The sequence below is a fragment of the Leptodactylus fuscus genome, chromosome 7 (genome assembly GCF_031893055.1).
Source record: "Leptodactylus fuscus isolate aLepFus1 chromosome 7, aLepFus1.hap2, whole genome shotgun sequence".
Classification (NCBI taxonomy): domain Eukaryota; kingdom Metazoa; phylum Chordata; class Amphibia; order Anura; family Leptodactylidae; genus Leptodactylus; species Leptodactylus fuscus.
Window position 1 is genome coordinate 121,643,591 of NC_134271.1, and position 26,425 is coordinate 121,670,015.

Genomic DNA, 26,425 nt, shown 5'->3' on the forward strand with positions numbered 1-26,425 from the left:
TGGTTTCGATTGAGAAAGTAACGTACATTGATTGTATATTACCTAGGAAGTGAACTCCGCTTAGTATTACTCCATTGTGATTCCAAATACATGGTGAAAGGCTTTATGACTAATTTATGGACATTGCATTCACATAAAAGGTTTCTCGCCGCATGGCTATTATTCCTGCTGTATTACATTGTCATATAATAATCAGATATATATGATATGATATGAAGATTGATATAAAAGGCACTGCTGTGCTCGAGAATATTACTTAAACCATTTCGTATGACACTTACAAAAGACACTTGACATGTAAATGTATCAGTCGCATCTTATTAATATCCTGGTTTGATGACATCACTGCTACAAAGCTGACTTTCCCTCTCCTGCTGACAGTCCAATCACGCCATCCTACAATATTCATAATATAGCTGTTCAACAGTAGGTACCTAGCAAAAGGCTCAATTGTCTCTGGACACAAGGTAGGTAGCAATTACGAGGGGTTGTGAAGGAACATAAAAGGACACTGGGTCCATGTCGTGCTGATTATTACATGCACCACTGTCAACCACTTCTAGGGGTGTTGTGTAAGTGGCCTCCGTGGTCTTTATCCTTTAGACCAGGGATAGGGAACCTTCGGCACTCCAGCTGCTGTGAAACTATAACTCCCAACATTCTCCATTCACTTCCATGGGAGTTCCAAGAACAGCAGAGCAAGCATGCATGCTGGGAGTTGTAGTTTTGCAACAGCTGGAGAGCCGTATATTCCCTACCCCTGCTTTAGACCCTACACAGGGTTCTGGAGGGAGGCAACTGGCCTAAGACCAAGAGACATGGGTCAGGCAGGAAAGTGGTCAGATACGGGCTGAAGGTCAGGACTGGCAGCATGGGTTCAGAGGTCAAGAACATGCCAAGGTCAGACACAGGTTATCAGCTGAACAGTCAGCAGGGAGAAGATCAGATAGCAAGCTGGTATATACAGTACTAAGCGTGTTGCTTAGTAAATTTCGCCTATTATTTTAAGTTTGTTGCAGAATATGTAGAGAAGTGAAAATACTGTAGAAGAACATTCTCATCATACAAGGTAAAAGCCCTGTTCTGCATTTCTAAGACATATGCTGTGGGACTCTGTGCAAGGTTGATGAGCCTTTGGTTGTGTCACGCTATGTAGCCCATTTCATATGTTTCCTTTACATATAATGACTGATGTCATGATGTATATACATGATGGTGCTTTTTCCATGGGCTGCTTTATTACTGCTTGTTCCATCCCTTGGTCTAATACTAATTATTATGCTTACATCAGCAAGATCTCACTATAAATATATATATATACTTTGTGCGTATACCGCAGCGTAAAGAACAAAGTGCTCTTTTGTCACTATGTAAAAACACTACGTATGACGGCTGAGTACATCCCTAGAATTTTTTTGTACAAATGTATTGAAAATGCAAATTTTCCATTTTGTGTCTACAGCTTCAAAGTGAACCTATGCATCTCCATGGCTACAGACTACAAACAAGCTCTCCGTTCATTGGAGTTTTTCAAATTGCCCTAGGTCCATGTGGAAGCCATTTTTATTTGCTTGACTAAGCTTTATAGCGGTCATCCTCTGCAGCATATTATAATGCAACTAAAAGTCAAGATAAACTTTACTGCATCTGCATGCCTTTCTAATACCGGACAACCCTTTTATATGTGCCATTGATGCTGACAATATGCTATACTGTCTGGTGTGTCAAACAGACTTATAGCAGGAATATACATCGATATACATTTGCTGGACATTCTCCAAAGAACACTTAAGTCACCATCAATCACTTCTGATTCCTCTTCATTCTATTCATTTGCACAAAAACAATTCTGCCATCTTCTTGTAATGGAGCCATATATGTTAAGAGTGATGCTACATGCCATTAAATGTATGGAAGTTCTATATACTGGAATACATTTTCTATATGGAACTAGAGATGAGCGAACAGTGTTCTATCGAACTCATGTTCGATCGGATATTAGGCTGTTCGGCATGTTCGAATCGAATCGAACACCGCGTGGTAAAGTGCGCCATTACTCGATTCCCCTCCCACCTTCCCTGGCGCCTTTTTTGCTCCAATAACAGCGCAGGGTAGGTGGGACAGGAACTACGACACCGGTGACGTTGAGAAAAGTAGGCAAAACCCATTGGCTGCCGAAAACATGTGACCTCTAATTTAAAAGAACAGCGCCGCCCAGGTTCGCGTCATTCTGAGCTTGCAATTCACCGAGGACGGAGGTTTCCGTCCAGCTAGCTAGGGCTTAGATTCTGGGTAGGCAGGGACAGGCTAGGATAGGAAGGAGAAGACAACCACAACAGCTCTTGTAAGAGCTAAATTCCAGGGAGAAGCTTGTCAGTGTAACGTGGCACTGACGGGCTCAATCGCCGCAACCCAGCTTTCCCAGGATCCTGAATGGAATACACTGTCAGTGTATTCCCGTATACCCGATATATACCCCGATACCCGTTCCAACGGTGTGCCCCCCCACCTTCACCCCAGAAATACCCTGCAAGTCCCCTAGCAATAGAATTGGGGCTATATACACCCACAATTTTTACTACTGGTATACAGTGCCATTGTCTGACTGGGAATTCAAAGAGTATATTGGGAATACAAATACCCTCATTTCTTGCTACTGCCATATAGTGCCAGTGTCTGACTGGGAATTCAAAGAATATATTGGGGTTACGTGCACCCACAATTTTTACTACTGGTATACAGTGCCATTGTCTGACTGGGAATTCAAAGAATATATTGGGGTTACAAATACCCTCATTTCTTGCTACTGCCATATAGTGCCAGTGTCTGACTGGGAATTCAAAGAATATATTGGGGTTACGTGCACCCACAATTTTTACTACTGGTATACAGTGCCATTGTCTGACTGGGAATTCAAAGAATATATTGGGGTTATAAATACCCTCATTTCTTGCTACTGCCATATAGTGCCAGTTTCTGACTGGTAATTCAAAGAATATATTGGGGTTACGTGCACCCACAATTTTTACTACTGGTATACAGTGCCATTGTCTGACTGGGAATTCAAAGAATATATTGGGGTTATAAATACCCTCATTTCTTGCTACTGCCATATATTGCCAGTTTCTGACTGGTAATTCAAAGAATATATTGGGGTTACGTGCACCCACAATTTTTACTACTGGTATACAGTGCCATTGTCTGACTGGGAATTCAAAGAATATATTGGGAATACAAATACCCTCATTTCTTGCTACTGCCATATAGTGCCAGTGTCTGACTGGGAATTCAAAGAATATATTGGGGTTACGTGCACCCACAATTTTTACTACTGGTATACAGTGCCATTGTCTGACTGGGAATTCAAAGAATATATTGGGAATACAAATACCCTCATTTCTTGCTACTGCCATATAGTGCCAGTGTCTGACTGGGAAATCAAAGAATATATTGGGGTTACGTGCACCCACAATTTTTACTACTGGTATACAGTGCCATTGTCTGACTGGGAATTCAAAGAATATATTGGGAATACAAATACCCTCATTTCTTGCTACTGCCATATAGTGCCAGTGTCTGACTGGTAATTCAAAGAATATATTGGGGTTACGTGCACCCACAATTTTTACTACTGGTATACAGTGCCATTGTCTGACTGGGAATTCAAAGAATATATTGGGAATACAAATACCCTCATTTCTTGCTACTGCCATATAGTGCCAGTGTCTGACTGGGAATTCAAAGAATATATTGGGGTTACGTGCACCCACAATTTTTACTACTGGTATACAGTGCCATTGTCTGACTGGGAATTCAAAGAATATATTGGGGTTATAAATACCCTCATTTCTTGCTACTGCCATATAGTGCCAGTTTCTGACTGGTAATTCAAAGAATATATTGGGGTTACGTGCACCCACAATTTTTACTACTGGTATACAGTGCCATTGTCTGACTGGGAATTCAAAGAATATATTGGGAATACAAATACCCTCATTTCTTGCTACTGCCATATAGTGCCAGTGTCTGACTGGGAATTCAAAGAATATATTGGGGTTACGTGCACCCACAATTTTTACTACTGGTATACAGTGCCATTGTCTGACTGGGAATTCAAAGAATATATTGGGAATACAAATACCCTCATTTCTTGCTACTGCCATATAGTGCCAGTGTCTGACTGGGAATTCAAAGAATATATTGGGGTTACGTGCACCCACAATTTTTACTACTGGTATACAGTGCCATTGTCTGACTGGGAATTCAAAGAATATATTGGGGTTATAAATACCCTCATTTCTTGCTACTGCCATATAGTGCCAGTTTCTGACTGGTAATTCAAAGAATATATTGGGGTTACGTGCACCCACAATTTTTACTACTGGTATACAGTGCCATTGTCTGACTGGGAATTCAAAGAATATATTGGGAATACAAATACCCTCATTTCTTGCTACTGCCATATAGTGCCAGTGTCTGACTGGGAATTCAAAGAATATATTGGGGTTACGTGCACCCACAATTTTTACTACTGGTATACAGTGCCATTGTCTGACTGGGAATTCAAAGAATATATTGGGAATACAAATACCCTCATTTCTTGCTACTGCCATATAGTGCCAGTGTCTGACTGGGAAATCAAAGAATATATTGGGGTTACGTGCACCCACAATTTTTACTACTGGTATACAGTGCCATTGTCTGACTGGGAATTCAAAGAATATATTGGGAATACAAATACCCTCATTTCTTGCTACTGCCATATAGTGCCAGTGTCTGACTGGTAATTCAAAGAATATATTGGGGTTACGTGCACCCACAATTTTTACTACTGGTATACAGTGCCATTGTCTGACTGGGAATTCAAAGAATATATTGGGAATACAAATACCCTCATTTCTTGCTACTGCCATATAGTGCCATTGTCTGACTGGGAATTCAAAGAATATATTGGGGTTACGTGCACCCACAATTTTTACTACTGGTATACAGTGCCATTGTCTGACTGGGAATTCAAAGAATATATTGGGGTTATAAATACCCTCATTTCTTGCTACTGCCATATAGTGCCAGTTTCTGACTGGTAATTCAAAGAATATATTGGGGTTACGTGCACCCACAATTTTTACTACTGGTATACAGTGCCATTGTCTGACTGGGAATTCAAAGAATATATTGGGAATACAAATACCCTCATTTCTTGCTACTGCCATATAGTGCCAGTGTCTGACTGGGAATTCAAAGAATATATTGGGGTTACGTGCACCCACAATTTTTACTACTGGTATACAGTGCCATTGTCTGACTGGGAATTCAAAGAATATATTGGGAATACAAATACCCTCATTTCTTGCTACTGCCATATAGTGCCAGTGTCTGACTGGGAATTCAAAGAATATATTGGGGTTACGTGCACCCACAATTTTTACTACTGGTATACAGTGCCATTGTCTGACTGGGAATTCAAAGAATATATTGGGGTTATAAATACCCTCATTTCTTGCTACTGCCATATAGTGCCAGTTTCTGACTGGTAATTCAAAGAATATATTGGGGTTACGTGCACCCACAATTTTTACTACTGGTATACAGTGCCATTGTCTGACTGGGAATTCAAAGAATATATTGGGAATACAAATACCCTCATTTCTTGCTACTGCCATATAGTGCCAGTGTCTGACTGGGAATTCAAAGAATATATTGGGGTTACGTGCACCCACAATTTTTACTACTGGTATACAGTGCCATTGTCTGACTGGGAATTCAAAGAATATATTGGGAATACAAATACCCTCATTTCTTGCTACTGCCATATAGTGCCAGTGTCTGACTGGGAATTCAAAGAATATATTGGGGTTACGTGCACCCACAATTTTTACTACTGGTATACAGTGCCATTGTCTGACTGGGAATTCAAAGAATATATTGGGAATACAAATACCCTCATTTCTTGCTACTGCCATATAGTGCCAGTGTCTGACTGGGAAATCAAAGAATATATTGGGGTTACGTGCACCCACAATTTTTACTACTGGTATACAGTGCCATTGTCTGACTGGGAATTCAAAGAATATATTGGGAATACAAATACCCTCATTTCTTGCTACTGCCATATAGTGCCAGTGTCTGACTGGGAATTCAAAGAATATATTGGGGTTACGTGCACCCACAATTTTTACTACTGGTATACAGTGCCATTGTCTGACTGGGAATTCAAAGAATATATTGGGGTTATAAATACCCTCATTTCTTGCTACTGCCATATAGTGCCAGTTTCTGACTGGTAATTCAAAGAATATATTGGGGTTACGTGCACCCACAATTTTTACTACTGGTATACAGTGCCATTGTCTGACTGGGAATTCAAAGAATATATTGGGAATACAAATACCCTCATTTCTTGCTACTGCCATATAGTGCCAGTGTCTGACTGGGAATTCAAAGAATATATTGGGGTTACGTGCACCCACAATTTTTACTACTGGTATACAGTGCCATTGTCTGACTGGGAATTCAAAGAATATATTGGGAATACAAATACCCTCATTTCTTGCTACTGCCATATAGTGCCAGTGTCTGACTGGGAATTCAAAGAATATATTGGGGTTACGTGCACCCACAATTTTTACTACTGGTATACAGTGCCATTGTCTGACTGGGAATTCAAAGAATATATTGGGGTTATAAATACCCTCATTTCTTGCTACTGCCATATAGTGCCAGTTTCTGACTGGTAATTCAAAGAATATATTGGGGTTACGTGCACCCACAATTTTTACTACTGGTATACAGTGCCAATTTCTAACTAGGAATTCAAAATGCGCAAGGCTCCCGGAAAGGGACGTGGACGAGGCCGTGGGCGAGGTCGGGGGAATGGTTCTGGGGAGCAAGGTAGCAGTGAAGCCACAGGGCGTCCCATGCCTACTCCTGTGGGGCAGCAAGCATTGCGCCACTCCACAGTGCCAGGGTTGCTTGCCACATTAACTAAACTGCAGGGTACAAACCTTAGTAGGCCCGAGAACCAGGAACAGGTCTTGCAATGGCTGTCAGAGAACGCTTACAGCACATTGTCCAGCAGCCAGTCAGACTCTGCCTCCTCTCCTCCTATTACCCAACAGTCTTGTCTTCCTTCCTCCCAAAATTCCGAAGCTTTACAGAACAATAACCCAAACTGTCCCTGCTCCCCAGAGCTGTTCTCCGCTCCTTTCATTGTCCCTCAACCTGCCTCTCCACGTCACGATTCCACGAACCTAACAGAGGAGCATCTGTGTCCAGATGCTCAAACACTAGAGTCTCCTCCATCTCCGTTCGATTTGGTGGTGGATGACCAGCAACCCACCCTCATCGACGATGATGTGACGCAGTTGCCGTCAGGGCATCCAGTTGACCGGCGCATTGTGCGGGAGGAGGAGATGAGACAGGAGTTGGAAGAGGAAGTGGTGGATGATGAGGACACTGACCCGACCTGGACAGGGGGGATGTCAAGCGGGGAAAGTAGTGTGGATGTTGAGGCAGGTGCAGCACCAAAAAGGGTAGCTAGAGGCAGAGGCAGAGGTCAGCAGCTTAGGCGAAGCCAGGCCACACCCGGAATCTCCCAAGATGTTCCAGTTCGTACCCAGCCCCGAAAAACTCCCACCTCGAGGGCACGTTTCTCGAAGGTGTGGAGTTTTTTCAAGGAATGCGCCGAGGACAGATATAGTGTTGTCTGCACAATTTGCCTCTCGAAATTGATTAGGGGCTCTGAGAAGAGCAACCTGTCCACCACTTCAATGCGCCGTCATTTGGAATCCAAGCACTGGAATCAGTGGCAGGCAGCAACGGCAGGACAAAGGCCGCCTGCCGTTCACGCCACTGTCACTGCCTCTGCCACTGCCTCTGCCTCTGCCACTGCCACTGCTGACTGTGCTGGCGATGCACTCCAGAGGACGAGCCAGGACACCACTTCATCTGCCTCCGCCACTTTGTTGACTTCTACCTCATCCTCCCCTGGTCCTGTCTTATCTCCTTCTCCTGCACCATCAAAGGCACCATCAGGCGTTTCTTTACAACAACCCACCATCTCTCAGACATTGGAGCGGCGGCAGAAATACACTGCTAACCACCCACACGCGCAAGCCTTGAACGCCAACATCGCTAAACTGCTGGCCCAGGAGATGTTGGCGTTCCGGCTTGTTGAAACTCCCGCCTTCCTGGACCTGATGGCAACTGCGGCACCTCGCTATGCCGTCCCTAGCCGTCACTACTTCTCCCGGTGTGCCGTCCCCGCCTTGCACCAGCACGTGTCACTCAACATCAGGCGGGCCCTTAGTTCCGCGCTTTGCACAAAGGTCCACTTGACCACCGACGCGTGGACAAGTGCATGCGGACAGGGACGCTACATTTCACTGACGGCACACTGGGTGAATGTAGTTGAGGCTGGGACTGCTTCCCAAACTGGCCCGGTGTACCTCGTCTCCCCGCCTAACATTCCTGGCAGGGACACGAGAAGAACACCCCCCTCCTCCTCCTCCTCTACCGCCTCCTCCTCCGCCACCGCCTCCTCCTCTGCCACCGCCTCCTCCTCCGCTGTTAGATTGACCCCAGCTACGAGTTGGAAACGTTGCAGCACTGGCGTTGGTAGACGTCAGCAGGCTGTGCTGAAGCTGATCAGCTTGGGGGACAGACAGCACACTGCCTCCGAGGTGAGGGATGCCCTCCTCGATGAGACGGCAATATGGTTTGAGCCGCTGCACCTGGGCCCAGGCATGGTCGTTTGTGATAACGGCCGGAGCCTGGTAGCAGCTCTGGAGCTTGCCGGACTCCAACATGTTCCATGCCTGGCCCACGTCTTCAACCTAGTGGTGCAACGTTTCCTAAAGAGCTACCCCAATGTTCCAGAGCTACTGGTGAAAGTGCGGCGCATGTGCGCCCACTTTCGCAAGTCGACAGTAGCCGCTGCTAGCTTAAAATCTCTCCAGCAACGCCTGCATGTGCCACAACACCGGCTTTTGTGCGACGTCCCCACACGCTGGAACTCAACGTTTCAGATGTTGAATAGAGTGGTTGAGCAGCAGAGACCTTTGATGGAATACCAGCTACAAAACCCTAGGGTGCCACAAAGTCAGCTGCCTCAGTTTCACATCCATGAGTGGCCATGGATGAGAGACCTTTGTGACATCCTACGGGTCTTTGAGGAGTCCACAAGGAGGGTGAGCTCTGAGGATGCGATGGTGAGCCTTACAATCCCGCTCTTGTGTGTTCTGAGAGAATCCCTGATTGACATCAGGGATAACTCAGATCACACAGAGGAGTTAGGGATAGCATCCGATCCGTCACAGCTGGAGAGTAGGTCCACACATCTGTCCGCTTCACTGCGTTTAATGGAGGAGGAGGAGGAGGAGGAGGAGGAAGAAGAGTTGTCCGATGATGTGATGGTGATACAGGAGGCTTCCGGGCAACTTCGAATCGTCCCATTGTTGCAGCGCGGATGGGTAGACATGGAGGATGAGGAGGAAATGGAGATTGAACTTTCCGGTGGGGCCAGAGGAGTCATGCCAACTAACACTGTGGCAGACATGGCTGAGTTCATGTTGGGGTGCTTTACAACCGACAAGCGTATTGTCAAAATCATGGAGGACAACCAGTACTGGATCTTTGCTATCCTTGACCCCCGGTATAAAAACAACATCTCGTCTTTTATTCCGGTAGAGGGGAGGGCCAATCGCATCAATGCTTGCCACAGGCAATTGGTGCAGAATATGATGGAGATGTTTCCAGCATGTGACGTTGGCGGCAGGGAGGGCAGTTCCTCCAGTAGGCAACCAAGTTCTCACCGGTCCACACAAACGAGGGGCACACTGTCTAAGGTCTGGGACACCTTGATGGCACCCCCTCGCCAAAGTGCCGCCACGGAGGGTCCTAGTGTCACCAGGCGTGAGAAGTATAGGCGCATGTTGCGGGAATACCTTTCCGACCACAGCCCTGTCCTCTCCGACCCCTCTGCGCCCTACACGTATTGGGTGTCGAAGTTGGACCTGTGGCTTGAACTTGCCCTATATGCCTTGGAGGTGCTGTCCTGTCCTGCCGCCAGCGTCCTATCTGAGAGGGTGTTCAGTGCAGCCGGTGGCATCATCACTGACAAGCGCACCCGTCTGTCAGCTGAGAGTGCCGACCGGCTCACTTTGATAAAAATGAACCACCACTGGATAGAGCCTTCATTTTTGTGCCCACCTGTGTAAAGCACCCCAACATGAAACTCCATGTCTGTACTCAACCTCTCCAATTCCTCCGCATCCTCATACTCATCCACCATAAGCGTTGCACAATTCTGCTAATACTAGGCTCCCTCCAACATGATTTCCCCCAACTCTGCTGGTTAGAGGCTCCCTCCACCCTGATTTCCACCAACTCTGCTGGTTAGAGGCTCCCTCCACCCTGCTTTCCCACAACTCTGCTGGTTAGAGGCTCCCTCCACCATGAATTTGCCCAAACTGGGCTGGTTAGAGGCTCCCTCCACCATGAATTGGTCCAAACTGGGTTTTTTAGAGGCTCCCTCCACCATGAATTGGTCCAAACTGGGGTTTTTAGAGGCTCCCTCCACCATGAATTGGTCCAAACTGGGCTGTTTAGCGGCTCCCTCCACCATGAATTTGCCCAAACTGGGCTGTTTAGAGGCTCCCTCCACCATGAATTTGCCCAAACTGGGCTGGTTAGAGGCTCCCTCCACCATGAATTGGTCCAAACTGGGCTGTTTAGAGGCTCCCTCCACCATTAATTGGTCCAAACTGGGCTGGTTAGAGGCTCCCTCCACCATGAATTTCCCAAAACTTGGCTGTTTAGAGGCTCCCTCCACCATTAATTGGTCCAAACTGGGCTGGTTAGAGGCTCCCTCCACCATGAATTGGTCCAAACTGGGTTTTTTAGAGGCTCCCTCCACCATGAATTGGTCCAAACTGGGCTGTTTAGAGGCTCCCTCCACCATGAATTTGCCCAAACTGGGCTGTTTAGCGGCTCCCTCCACCATTAATTGGTCCAAACTGGGCTGGTTAGAGGCTCCCTCCACCATGAATTTGCCCAAACTGGGCTGTTTAGAGGCTCCCTCCACCATGAATTTGCCCAAACTGGGCTGGTTAGAGGCTCCCTCCATCATGAATTGGTCCAAACTGGGGTTTTTAGAGGCTCCCTCCACCATGAATTTGCCCAAACTGGGCTGTTTAGAGGCTCCCTCCACCATGAATTTGCCCAAACTGGGCTGGTTAGAGGCTCCCTCCACCATGAATTGGTCCAAACTGGGGTTTTTAGAGGCTCCCTCCACCATGAATTGGTCCAAACTTGGCTGTTTAGAGGCTCCCTCCACCATGAATTGGTCCAAACTGGGGTGGTTAGAGGCTCCCTCCACCATTAATTTGCCCAAACTGGGCTGTTTAGAGGCTCCCTCCACCATGAATTTGCCCAAACTGGGCTGGTTAGAGGCTCCCTCCACCATGAATTGGTCCAAACTGGGGTTTTTAGAGGCTCCCTCCACCATGAATTGGTCCAAACTTGGCTGTTTAGAGGCTCCTTCCACCATGAATTGGTCCAAACTGGGGTGGTTAGAGGCTCCCTCCACCATTAATTGGTCCAAACTGGGCTGGTTAGAGGCTCCCTCCACCATTAATTGGTCCAAACTGGGCTGGTTAGAGGCTCCCTCCACCATTAATTGGTCCAAACTGGGCTGGTTAGAGGCTCCCTCCACCATGAATTTGCCCAAACTGGGCTGTTTAGAGGCTCCCTCCACCATGAATTGGTCCAAACTGGGTTTTTTAGAGGCTCCCTCCACCATGAATTGGTCCAAACTGGGCTGTTTAGAGGCTCCCTCCACCATGAATTTGCCCAAACTGGGCTGTTTAGCGGCTCCCTCCACCATTAATTGGTCCAAACTGGGCTGGTTAGAGGCTCCCTCCACCATGAATTTGCCCAAACTGGGCTGTTTAGAGGCTCCCTCCACCATGAATTTGCCCAAACTGGGCTGGTTAGAGGCTCCCTCCACCATGAATTGGTCCAAACTGGGGTTTTTAGAGGCTCCCTCCACCATGAATTGGTCCAAACTTGGCTGTTTAGAGGCTCCCTCCACCATGAATTGGTCCAAACTGGGGTGGTTAGAGGCTCCCTCCACCATTAATTGGTCCAAACTGGGCTGGTTAGAGGCTCCCTCCACCATTAATTGGTCCAAACTGGGCTGGTTAGAGGCTCCCTCCACCATTAATTGGTCCAAACTGGGCTGGTTAGAGGCTCCCTCCACCATGAATTTGCCCAAACTGGGCTGTTTAGAGGCTCCCTCCACCATGAATTGGTCCAAACTGGGTTTTTTAGAGGCTCCCTCCACCATGAATTGGTCCAAACTGGGCTGTTTAGAGGCTCCCTCCACCATGAATTTGCCCAAACTGGGCTGTTTAGCGGCTCCCTCCACCATTAATTGGTCCAAACTGGGCTGGTTAGAGGCTCCCTCCACCATGAATTTGCCCAAACTGGGCTGTTTAGAGGCTCCCTCCACTATGAATTTGCCCAAACTGGGCTGGTTAGAGGCTCCCTCCACCATGAATTGGTCCAAACTGGGGTTTTTAGAGGCTCCCTCCACCATGAATTGGTCCAAACTTGGCTGTTTAGAGGCTCCCTCCACCATGAATTGGTCCAAACTGGGGTGGTTAGAGGCTCCCTCCACCATTAATTGGTCCAAACTGGGCTGGTTAGAGGCTCCCTCCACCATTAATTGGTCCAAACTGGGCTGGTTAGAGGCTCCCTCCACCATTAATTGGTCCAAACTGGGCTGGTTAGAGGCTCCCTCCACCATTAATTGGTCCAAACTGGGCTGGTTAGAGGCTCCCTCCACCATTAATTGGTCCAAACTGGGCTGGTTAGAGGCTCCCTCCACCATGAATTTGCCCAAACTGGGCTGGTTAGAGGCTCCCTCCACCATGAATTGGTCCAAACTGGGTTTTTTAGAGGCTCCCTCCACCATGAATTTGCCCAAACTGGGCTGTTTAGAGGCTCCCTCCACCATGAATTTGCCCAAACTGGGCTGGTTAGAGGCTCCCTCCACCATGAATTGGTCCAAACTGGGTTTTTTAGAGGCTCCCTCCACCATGAATTTGCCCACACTGGGCTGGTTAGAGGCTCCCTCCACCATGAATTGGTCCAAACTGGGGTTTTTAGAGGCTCCCTCCACCATGAATTTGCCCAAACTGGGGTGTTTAGAGGCTCCCTCCACCATGAATTTGCCCAAACTGGGCTGTTTAGCGGCTCCCTCCACCATTAATTGGTCCAAACTGGGCTGGTTAGAGGCTCCCTCCACCATTAATTGGTCCAAACTGGGCTGTTTAGAGGCTCCCTCCACCATGAATTTGCCCAAACTGGGCTGGTTAGAGGCTCCCTCCATCATGAATTGGTCCAAACTGGGGTTTTTAGAGGCTCCCTCCACCATGAATTTGCCCAAACTGGGCTGTTTAGAGGCTCCCTCCACCATGAATTTGCCCAAACTGGGCTGGTTAGAGGCTCCCTCCACCATGAATTGGTCCAAACTGGGGTTTTTAGAGGCTCCCTCCACCATGAATTGGTCCAAACTTGGCTGTTTAGAGGCTCCCTCCACCATGAATTGGTCCAAACTGGGGTGGTTAGAGGCTCCCTCCACCATTAATTTGCCCAAACTGGGCTGTTTAGAGGCTCCCTCCACCATGAATTTGCCCAAACTGGGCTGGTTAGAGGCTCCCTCCACCATGAATTGGTCCAAACTGGGGTTTTTAGAGGCTCCCTCCACCATGAATTGGTCCAAACTTGGCTGTTTAGAGGCTCCTTCCACCATGAATTGGTCCAAACTGGGGTGGTTAGAGGCTCCCTCCACCATTAATTGGTCCAAACTGGGCTGGTTAGAGGCTCCCTCCACCATTAATTGGTCCAAACTGGGCTGGTTAGAGGCTCCCTCCACCATTAATTGGTCCAAACTGGGCTGGTTAGAGGCTCCTTCCACCATGAATTTGCCCAAACTGGGCTGTTTAGAGGCTCCCTCCACCATGAATTGGTCCAAACTGGGTTTTTTAGAGGCTCCCTCCACCATGAATTGGTCCAAACTGGGCTGTTTAGAGGCTCCCTCCACCATGAATTTGCCCAAACTGGGCTGTTTAGCGGCTCCCTCCACCATTAATTGGTCCAAACTGGGCTGGTTAGAGGCTCCCTCCACCATGAATTTGCCCAAACTGGGCTGTTTAGAGGCTCCCTCCACCATGAATTTGCCCAAACTGGGCTGGTTAGAGGCTCCCTCCACCATGAATTGGTCCAAACTGGGGTTTTTAGAGGCTCCCTCCACCATGAATTGGTCCAAACTTGGCTGTTTAGAGGCTCCCTCCACCATGAATTGGTCCAAACTGGGGTGGTTAGAGGCTCCCTCCACCATTAATTGGTCCAAACTGGGCTGGTTAGAGGCTCCCTCCACCATTAATTGGTCCAAACTGGGCTGGTTAGAGGCTCCCTCCACCATTAATTGGTCCAAACTGGGCTGGTTAGAGGCTCCCTCCACCATGAATTTGCCCAAACTGGGCTGTTTAGAGGCTCCCTCCACCATGAATTGGTCCAAACTGGGTTTTTTAGAGGCTCCCTCCACCATGAATTGGTCCAAACTGGGCTGTTTAGAGGCTCCCTCCACCATGAATTTGCCCAAACTGGGCTGTTTAGCGGCTCCCTCCACCATTAATTGGTCCAAACTGGGCTGGTTAGAGGCTCCCTCCACCATTAATTGGTCCAAACTGGGCTGGTTAGAGGCTCCCTCCACCATGAATTTGCCCAAACTGGGCTGGTTAGAGGCTCCCTCCACCATGAATTGGTCCAAACTGGGTTTTTTAGAGGCTCCCTCCACCATGAATTTGCCCAAACTGGGCTGGTTAGAGGCTCCCTCCACCATGAATTTGCCCAAACTGGGCTGGTTAGAGGCTCCCTCCACCATGAATTGGTCCAAACTGGGTTTTTTAGAGGCTCCCTCCACCATGAATTTGCCCACACTGGGCTGGTTAGAGGCTCCCTCCACCATGAATTGGTCCAAACTGGGGTTTTTAGAGGCTCCCTCCACCATGAATTGGTCCAAACTGGGGTTTTTAGAGGCTCCCTCCACCATGAATTGGTCCAAACTGGGGTGTTTAGAGGCTCCCTCCACCATGAATTTGCCCAAACTCTGCTGGTTAGAGGCTCAATCCACCCTGATTTTCAAAACAAATGTTGGTGCCAACCTCAACTTACTACAAGGGCCAAATTCACTGCTGGTGACAAGCTCTCCTCACTGCAAGTGCCAAATACACATGTTTCAAGGTGTTTTCCTACTGTCAGAGATGTGGTATTGAGTGTGTAAAGTGTGTAGTTGTTAGGCTGTGATGTTGGGGTAATAGAGGGTCTTTGGTGTGTTAGATGCCCCCAGACATGCTTCCCCTGCTGTCCCAGTGTCATTCCAGAGGTGTTGGCATCATTTCCTGGGGTGTCATAGTGGACTTGGTGACCCTCCAGACACGGATTTGGGTTTCCCCCTTAACGAGTATCTGTTCCCCATAGACTATAATGGGGTTCGAAACCCATTCGAACACACGAACATTGAGCGGCTGTTCGAATCGAATTTCGAACCTCGAACATTTTAGTGTTCGCTCATCTCTATATGGAACCAATCTTTGAAAAGTAAAAGTAAAGACTTCTACTAAAATTCTGTAAAATATATATTCAGCTGTTCCATAAATAGGGCTCTCAGGTTGTCATTGAAGAAGTCTTTCCATCATTCCAATGGAGGGTGATCCACACAACTACGTGTCCTGTGGTAGACCCCCGACTTATGACATGTCTAAACTAAATGCCATAATGTATGTAAGCAAAGATTTAATCCCTTAAAAGGAGATCTTAGGGATAACAATAAAACAGCCATACCAGTAACTGGAAGGTGCATACGCCATACATAAGATAACTGTTGGACGAAACAATCTACCAAGCTTTCCCTATTAACATGTCCAATTTGCTCAGTCAACAATTAAGTTGTAACTAAGGGAACAGATAAGAGGCGCCAGGCACTTTTGACACCACTTATTCAGTATGAAAACAATAGTATCTAACACGGTAGAAACCAAACCTGCCCCATGTAAGAGATGTCAATAGACAGTCAAGATTATATAGAGTATTGTGCCTGTATATAGGGGAATATAAAGGATTGTGACCTAACGTGATCTGCAATACAATACAACAAACCAAAGCCATCCACAACCTGTCCCCTCCATATATCTCCAAACTAATCTCCCGCTACCTGCCCACACGTAACCTCAGATCCTCCAAAGACCTCCTACTCCGCTCTACTGTCATCCGCTCCTCATACAAACGTCTCCAAGATTTCTCCCGTGCATCCCCCATACTCTGGAACTCCTTACTAAGACACATAAGACTGATCCCCACAACCACAGGCTTCAAGAAGGCCCTGAAGACTCACCTATTCAGGAAGGCCTACAACCTCCAATAACACTATCATCACACCACCATCTGTACAGTCTCCCCCTCTCCTTCCGACTCTACCCCCCTTCCCTCATAGATTGTAAGCCCTCGCAGGCAGGGCCCTCTACCCCACTGTGCCAGTCAGTCACTGTTAGTATTATATCTACCTGTATATTCTATGTATTGTATGTAACCCCCAAATGTAAAGCACCATGGAATTAATATAATAATGTAAAGCACCATGGAATTAAAGGGGCTCTATCAGCAAAATCATGCTGATAGAGCCCCACATATGCGTGCATAGCCTTTAAAAAGGCTATTCAGGCACTGTAAAAGTTAAATTAAACTACCCCGCCGTTTTAAAATAATAACTTAAAAAAGAATGTGATCTACTTACTGAAGGTGCACGCTGGGCGGGCATTCAGGGTGCGCCGTCTTCTTCTTCCCCGCCTCTTCTTCCTCTGACGTCTTCAGGTCCCGTCCTCCTCCGGCGCTTGCTCGCGGACACTGACAAAAAAAAATAGCCCGGACGCATGCGCAGTAGCACGCGGCTTCTACTACGGCTACTGCGCATGCGCCCGGGCTATTTTTTTTTGTCAGTGTCCGCGAGCAAGCGCCGGAGGAGGACGGGACCCGAAGACGTCAGAGGAAGAAGAGGCGGGGAAGAAGAAGACGGCGCACCCTGAATGCCCGCCCAGCGTGCACCTTCAGTAAGTAGATCACATTCTTTTTTAAGTTATTATTTTAAAACGGCGGGGTAGTTTAATTTAACTTTTACAGTGCCTGAATAGCCTTTTTAAAGGCTATGCACGCATATGTGGGGCTCTATCAGCATGATTTTGCTGATAGAGCCCCTTTAATATAATAATGTACAGCACCATGGAATTAATATAATAATGTACAGCACTATGGAATTAACGGTGCGATATTAATAATAATAATAATAATAATAATAATAATAATAATAAAACAATGTGGATCATCGGGCTTATGGGCAAAGTTAGTTTTAATTTAAAGCATCCAAATTCTTATGGATGTATAAGTGTAATTTTTTTTACTGTAATTTTTAGAAACGAATATGGATACATACATGCTACAGTGCAAATCTTTTAGTCAGGTGTGGGATATATGCTAACTTTCAGAAATAGAAGTCTTATTAGTTTATTTTTGTCAGTTGGCAAAACTTAAAGTAAATGAACAAAAGAGAAATCTGAATCCCGTCAATATTGGTGTGACCGCCCTTTGGAGAAGGAGCCCTGATCTCAACATCTTCCAGTCTGTCTGGGAATACATGGAGAGACAGAAGGATTGGAGCAGGACTACATCCACAGAAGATCTGTGCTTAGTTCTCCAAGATGGCGGGAACAACCTCCCTGCTGAGTTTCTTCAAAAACTGTCTGCAAGTACTGAGAAGAACTGATGGAAGGTAAATGGAGGTCATTCCAAATATGGATGGGATTTAGATTTCTCCTTCCTTCATTCACTTAAATTTGTTAATTGATAAAAATAAACTATAAGCACTACAGCATTTACACCTGCGTAACACTTTTGCTCAGTACTGTATATAAGCCCATAGCCACACATAACCAGGCATGACTAAAGAATTAACTAAATTAACCAATTAACCAAACAAACTTAAATAAGTCAATGAGGCAGGAGACCAGTAAGGTAATCTGACATATTAATGGACCGCAGCTAATTGTAAACCTTTTTATAGGAACAAGGGTAAGGTGGAGAGAAATCTGCGCAGAAACAGGCAAAAAGATTAAGAGAGGAAGAAGGAATAAAGGAGATGTAGGAAGGGAAATAAGAATAAGTCGTCAAGGGAGTTAAGACATCCTAAAATCTGTTAGCGGTGCCAGATGGAAAGACCATGGGAACCAAGTTTGTTGAAATTTGTCTTGGATATCAGATAGAATGGAAGATAAGTTTTCATTAAAGGGTTTCTCCAGGCAGTGCATGAGCACTTACTTCCTTGAGGTTTTCTGGTAACAAAGTAAGAGATTCCGGGTTGGTTCTTGCCCCAGGTCACATAATCGGAAACAAAAACTAAGTCCCCAAGTTACTGCTTCTTCCCTCTTCTCCTGTGTTCACAGGTAAATAATTGTGCTAGGGGGGCTGGCTTCACTATTTTAATTATCTAGTCTACCAGCTGCCATAGTACACATAATACTAGTGAACACGGTAGGGTAGGAAGGTAGGTGGAACACTTCAGGCTTTGCTGCTAGTCTGACCATAAGATCAGGGACAGAACCAGCCCTGAACCCCTATATCTGTCACTTAAAAAACGCAAAGGAAGTAAGAACTCCCAGACTTTATGGAGAAACCCATTAATCATACCAAGATACTTTGGTTTTGACCTCTAAAGATCTGAGAAGGTTCTGAGAAGGAGTTTTGTGCAGAGGAAGGCTAGTAAAGATCCACTGATCAACTGATAATATTACAGTCGATAATCCATAGATGCTGGACTCTAGGGCCTAAGTGTGCAAAAAACCAAGATGAAGCAAGAAAGGAAGAAAAAGGAAATAGAATGGGTTATGTAGGTGGGCACCAAATACCACCTTGTGAGGGCAATTTAAGATGCTCAAGGCTGAGGGTATTTTCGGAAGTCTCCAATAAGTATGTTGAGGACAGTCTAGTTGTAAAAGGAGACAGGAATACATTTAGGAGACTGTCTATGGCATGTGAGTGTAATGCTCAGAAGGTGTATTCCAAAAAACTGTTTGAATTCTAGATAGTCAACTTGCTCCCCACTCGAAAACCATGACGATGATGAGTGTTTTCTATAAAAGGGTACTATCACCCACACAAATTACTCAACATTTTGAAACATTTTCATATGGTGATGAATATTTTCTTTTCCTTGTCCAAAATATGGTACTGGGAAGATGTATATCCATCTACTGCCACCCAAAGACCAATACTACAGAAAAATATACAATAGAGACATTCATAAGGGGACTTATAGATAGGACTTTTCATTGCACAGTGTGAACATGCTAAATAATCTTCAGACACTGGTTTTTATGGACACCGGTACAGTTTCTTTCATTCTGTATCTTACTACATTACAATTAGTACAGACATGTGGATGTTGTTTAATAAAAATAACAGGATTTGGGTTGGGTTGCTGCTTTGTACATGGCATTTATTCACAGCTGTTTCCAATATACAGCAAATAGAATAATAGAACAGGGTACAAATTATTCTTCGAGTGATGTTATTCAGACCCAAAGAAACACTGCTGGTAAAAGTTACATAGTACAACGTTTCGGGTTCTTTGGACCCTTCATCAGGCTAAGGCCTGGTTCACATCTGCGTTCGGTATTCCGTTCGGGGAGTTCGGAATACCGAACGCATTAAAAAGCAGTTAGCTAAGAAAGCACACGGACCCCACAGACTATAATGGGGTCCGTGTGTTTTCCGTGCAGTGTCCGAGAGGCAGATCGTTAAACCAATAGCGTCCGTTGAGTGTCCGTATAAAACTGAAACAATCAGAGGAAAAAGTCCTCCGACAGGACTTTTTCCTCCATGGATTTTCAGGCGGACACTGCAATCAACTCCGATTAATGGTGAAAATAATGGATTTTCATCTCACAAAGTACTATATGCATAAAATATCTTCTTCCTCACATGTACCATTGTGCTATCTGTACCCCATCTTTTTATAGGGGTTATATTGTATATATGTATAGTAAAATGTAATAAAAAGGTTATGTTGAAATACTGTATAAAAATATTATGCTGAACATGTAAAAAGTTTCAAAATGATACAAAGTGAGAACAACCAAATGGCTTAATGGTTGTGAAAGTGTAGTCAGCAGCAGGGCTGTTCCTGCCCACCAGCCAGCTGTATACATCCACCCACACTGCCCAAAGACAGACAAGGCTTGGCAAAAACATAGGTGTACTGCTAATAGGGGGGTTTATTGAACAGCGCACAGAATGTGACTAATAAGTAATATATCTTATGCAATCATTTGGTTCTTGGACTACTACTCCAATACATCAGTAAAATCCCTCCACTTAATAATAATAATAATAATAATAATGATGATGATGATATCATATTCTATCTTGAGGCCCTAAAATTACATGTTCAATTTTCTAAATGCCATTCTATTGCAGCATTCTCCTACTCCATTGTATCCTGCCTTACAAACTAGAAACACAAGGTACCATAGAGGTGTCATATATAAGATACTAAGGATTTGTATTGTAGACCCATGTTGTAGAGCGGGAACGACCATCAGTAAGGTTCAGACACTAAGGAGAAGAGATAGCAAAATTATAATAATACATACGGTTTTGGGATGATCAGCAGCAAGTTTTAAAGAGGACCTTTCATGTCCTCGGGCACATGTGGTTTTATATACTACTAGAAAGCCGACAGTGCGCTGAATTCAGTGCACTGTCGGCTTTCCCGTTATATGCCCCTGGTGAAGAGCTATCAGTGCCATTACCGTAGCAAATCACTATAGGAAGGGCGTATCTGACAGTCTGTGAGGAACGTCTCTCCTGACAGTAGAGTCCATAGTGCTATACTGTCAGAGGGGGCATTCCTTACCGCCTAGCCATGACGCTGACAGTACAGTAGTATGGACTCTACTGTCAGGAGATGCGTTCCTCACAGACTGTCAGAAACGCCGTTCTGACACTGAGGAGCTATGGTAACAGAACCAATAGCTCTTCACCAGGGGCACAAAACAGAAAGCCGATTTCAGCGCACTGTTGACTCTCTAGCAGTATATAAAACCGCAGGTGCCCAAGGATATGAAAGGTCCTCTTTACCAAGAATGAAATTAAAGATCCTCAGTGAAGATTGTGTGTGTGAGAACTCCATCTTTACAAGTTCACATTTGCACTGGAGACTCCATTGTAGTAACTGTCACAGCATATATTTATATCACCGATTTCTTTCTCACATTTGTCAGTGGGATTTTTGTACATATTTTTCCACAAGGTGTGGATGGGATTTGCTAGAATCTCATCCACCTTGCAGTGACTGTAAAACACTGCATTTTTTCTGCAACGTTTCCATCATAGCCAATCCGCAGCGTTTACACCACATGACGCCCCCGATCAGGTCAATTCTTGCTGTGGACTGAAGGCCCCTTCACACGGCATAAGCGCGCCGCTCCTTTAGACCAGTACACGCGAGCGCTTCAAAACACATCCCATTCACTTTAATGGGAGTGCGCGTAAAGCCGGCTTTACACGCGCTCCCATTGAAGTGAATGGGATGTGTTTTGAAGCATTCGCGTGTACGGGTCTAAAGGAGCGGCGCGCTTACGCCGTGTGAAGGGGCTTGAGAGTGGATTTGCAGAATTGCCCATTAAGTCTGAAGGATAAACTCGAAAATTACAGTGTGAACATGTCTGTAGTTGCTGGACTAAATAGCACAGGATGCAGCACTATTTTATGTGATATAATGTCAGACACCAAGATGGAACCCAATGGGATCAGTTGGGTGGTCTTGGATTCTGTCACAGGATGGTGAAAGTAACAATTATGTGGACGCAGTCTTACAGACGTCTTTATACTGTACGTTACACTCACATGTCCATATAGAAGTCACACAAACACAACACACAGCACGTATACTACAAGCGGTATATGATGGAGTACTTAGTGTTATTTTACATCCTAATGAAATAAGTCATTGTAGTCTTCTATATTATAATATTATGCACATCTAATTGAGAATCAATGTCATTCCAGGAATTTTCTCTTGCATGTTCATGTCCTATGGGCACCATGACTACGCAGCGCATCAATAAATCAATCAAGTCTTATAGCCATTTCTTCCATCTATATAATGGCGGTATATTTTCCATGGCTCAGTGCACACACAGGTTACTGGATTGACTATACTATACAGGCAAAAAGTCATTTATCTCTGAACATTTTAGATGTCAAGGTCTAATAAAATTCTCAGGCTTCAAGGTAACATAGGTATAAGCTGTGGCTACGAATTAATGCAGGAATCTGAAGCTTTCCTATGGAAACTTCTAGGTCACATATCTTTTCCCGAAGGGCTAGACCCCCGAGTATACATTCATAACATTTCAGAGGTCATCCGTGAAATGGAGCCTTAGCGATTCTGGATAACTGTAATTCAGGTTCCCAAGTGTACGTCTACAAAGTCCGCACCAGATTTCATAAAAAGCCAGGAGACGTACAATCCCATTTCTCGAACACTGGCTGCCATGGATACCAGAACACATAGTATCAGCATGTACACACCGAGATTAAAAACTATCCACCCCCACATCTTCAGAATGACCCGAGTCTGCCACCTGTATGAATGGGGCAAGGATACAATTCCCAAGTATCAAGAGTTATTCTCTCCCAGCATGTAAAGTGGAGATCAACAACGTGAAAGGGTTAATAGAGCATTCTCTACACTCACAGGATCCAATGGAAGGGATATAACGCTGCACATACACACACAATACATTATAGGACCAGCAAATTGCCCGACTAAAGGATGAGATGTAAAACAACTAAGATGGCTGGTTGCAAATGATCGACCACTTTCAGTCAGTCACTGACATACACTTGCTTTTTCAGCTGACAATGGGCAAAAAATTCAGCCGAACACATCACATTTTTAGCAGACAATGCGACAGAATTCGGCCATCAAGTCTGTGTATAATTTCTAACTTATCATCCATCAAAATGGTCAAAGTTTTAGTTTGACATATCGGTGAATGGATTTCTCAAACAACCAGATTATTTCATAAATCTGATTTAGGAAACAATAAATCACACACACACATGTAAACAGTACGCCCTGTTTACTGAATACCAAGTGCAGCACCTCCCATATCATACAGGTTATGCTTGGTATTGTAGCTCAGCCCCATTCACTTGAAGGGGACTGAGCTACTGCTGTAGTACCCTGTGATCAATAAGCATGGCATCATTAGAACAAAGAAGAGGCTTCAGTTCTTCTGAGTGCCACTGTCTCTTCAAACAGCTGATCAGCGGCGGTCCCAGGGGCTGTCAGATTCCCTACGATCACATATAGATAACATCCTATAGGTGACAGAAAACCCCTTTAAATAATGCCGAAAAATCACAATAAAAGGGATGTGTGTGAGCTCAGACTGCCAGTGATATCCAGGGCACAAGTGATGTCGCCTTCTATACCCGGCAAATACTCCATTTAGTGCTGTTTAGAGATTTCCAGTCCTTGGACTTGATTGGAATTGATTGAACAGGAGGCGACTGAATTTCTAAAGCCGAATCAAACATTTTTAGGAATAGAGGCTCGCTGCCCACTCATATGGGTCAATATGAATCCCGACTATTGACATGTTACCGGACTACCCTCTCTAAAGTGACATTTCAGCATGGTTTTAGTACCGCCATAAGTTCCTTACATTTCCAATCGTGGATAATATATACGTTTCAGCCATGTAAATAATAGATAAATAGATAAATGACTATGTTAAATTTTGTGCCAATTTGTGCAACCTAACCAGCATCTCGCACCGTACACCATAACATGGTAGCAACAACATGGCTCTAAATGTCAGACTGAACATCTCAGAGGATTGTTACGAGTAGCGATCTGCTACGGTTCCTGGATTATTTTTATGTAAGTAAGAATAGAAGGTTTGTCTAGAGCACACATTAGCTATATATATATATATATATATATATATATATATATATATATATATATATATATATATATACGCTGTGCCTGTAGTAATAGCCAGGAAAATCTCCCCCGAATCTTTCCATAGGCCACCATTCACCATATATTTTTTTGACTAACTGTATAGTCATCTGTGTTTTCCTATGCAGGAGGCCACTAGAAAAAAAAAAAGTACACCATGTGTAATACGTTTTTACAATGGTGCTCTATGTTTGATGGATGTCACTGCACACGAGACAGATGCCATATACGTTATTTCATATAATGTACCCAGAGCCTAAGGAACGAAATCGTGTCAATGATGTCAACGTGAAAACAATAGTAGCAAGAAGGTGAATAAAACGAAATCATCCATTTAGAATCCCATATTGTCAATGCTTTTGAGCTTGTGGTTGTCCGCTTATTGTGGTACTACAACCACCAGTATGCAATGACAGTCCCAGTACGCTGTTAAAGGAGTCGTAGCTTTGCAACAGCTGAGCAGCCACAGGTTCGAGACCACTGTACGTATGGAGTGATTCTGGGGAGACTTATAAGTCATTACAATGAATGGATCCAGAATTAAAAAGACCGTGCTAGTACAAAGTAATCCGTCTTGGGAGCGAGGAGACAGATTACTTCGATAGATTTATCTTGGACTGAAGACACAATTCACCGTTACAAGCTCATTATTGGTCCTACCATATGGAGATTTATTAGGAGTCTACTCCCAGCATAATAGGCAGCTTGGCTATGAAAGGAGACTGAAGAATGACACTAAGTTTCGGGGATTGGGAGTCCTAACACAAGATACCTGGAATACAGCGAGAAGTTACTCCGGGGAGGAGACTTGTACCAGATATGAAAGATGAAGCTACAGAAGCAGAAGACATCTACAAGACGTACAACAATAAATGTCAGGAATTGGCAGATGACAGCGACTCAGTAAAGGAATCCTTGTTCAGGGACCCAGGGACCAGTCCTCAATCCCCCTCCCCCTTGATGGGTATACATAAGGTGCTGATACTTACAGCCCCAGGGCTGGTCCTGTCCTCTCTGTGCCCCTCCTGCCTCACCGCTGGCCGGATCTTGCCTGGAGATCTGCTGGATGTTGCAGGATGAGGTTTGTTGTCCTGCCATAGGTAGTAGAAGGTGCCCAGGATCCAGGCTACGGTCAGGATGGCGATGGCATTAGCCCTGATCCTTCTCATGCTTACTGCAGGCAGGGTGATAGAGAGAGATTTGTATGAATGGGGGAGGTGAGAGGCTGCCAGCAGCTCCTTTACATTCTGGCCCAGCCTGTGGTGTATGTACCCCCTGTGATGTCCTCCTCCTCTCCTGCTGCAGCTACCTCCTTCCAGCCTCCAGTCTCCCCTCTCCCCTATATCCCTCTGTCTGCCTCTCTGTATCTATCTCCCTCCCTTCCCTTCCCTCTCCTCTCACTCAGCTGTTTGTTTTAGCTCAGTCCTGCAGAGAGAGTACATCCTCCTCAGGGTCCTAATGTCCACCCTGCCTGTCACATGTAAATACAGTATACAGTATATACCTCTCCCCATCCCATTCGTCCATCCGCAGGTAATGCAATAAATCGCTAAGAAAATCAGGAATTATTTTACAGTCAGATGGGATCATTTTATGAAAATTTCTACTTCACTAGAAAAACTATTATAAGTTGTAGAGAACATAAGGAAAGCTTATTTTACGCATTTTACTGCTGGTGTAACTAATAACACGACTTTTGTACTCGCGCTGCAGGACTGAGCTAAAACAAACAGCTGTGAGAGGAGAAGGAAGGGAGGGGGCTACAGAGAGGGGGCGATCCATCAATGCCTCTATGCTACAACTGGCATAGACGGGTGATATTGGGGCTCACATTTGGCGCACCAAATTTGCACCATAACCCTCTTTCCACACCTTGTTCGCCACATTTTGGAAATACAGGAAGAGGTGGCAGGAACGTCTTAGCCCCAAATATTATTACGTTTTCTGATGTGAATAAAATGGAAATCCTAACTGGGGTAGATTTCCGACTGGCGCTAGAATCTTCATAAATTACTTTCTCCCTGCACCAATCAGGAACTTTTTAAGACTGGCGTACGATATGCCTGTCTTAATCAATCTGCCCCAGTGAGTGCACTAAGGGTGTTAATTTTTTAGCGTTCAATATCCCATACGAGGTGCCGGGAATCTAGTTCATTTACACCATTCGCTTACGGGTTTTGTTTTTACAGGGTTGACTGTGCAGCAAAACTGGCATGTTCCTTATATTTTTGTGGGTCAGCACAATCACAGCAATTCCAAATTGCCATCACTTTT

General features: G+C 45.2%; 1 protein-coding gene across 1 annotated transcript in view; it reads right to left on the bottom strand.

The window, feature by feature from the left end:
* Positions 1 to 25,629, bottom strand: part of GALNT16 (polypeptide N-acetylgalactosaminyltransferase 16) — a 100,945-nt gene extending 75,316 nt beyond the window's left edge. The window contains exon 1 of the mRNA XM_075282994.1: positions 25,141 to 25,629. Coding sequence (XP_075139095.1) covers positions 25,141 to 25,320 — 180 coding nt within the window. The 5' untranslated portion in view covers positions 25,321 to 25,629. The remainder of the gene's footprint in view (positions 1 to 25,140) is intronic.
* Between the last annotated feature and the right edge of the window lie 796 nt (positions 25,630 to 26,425).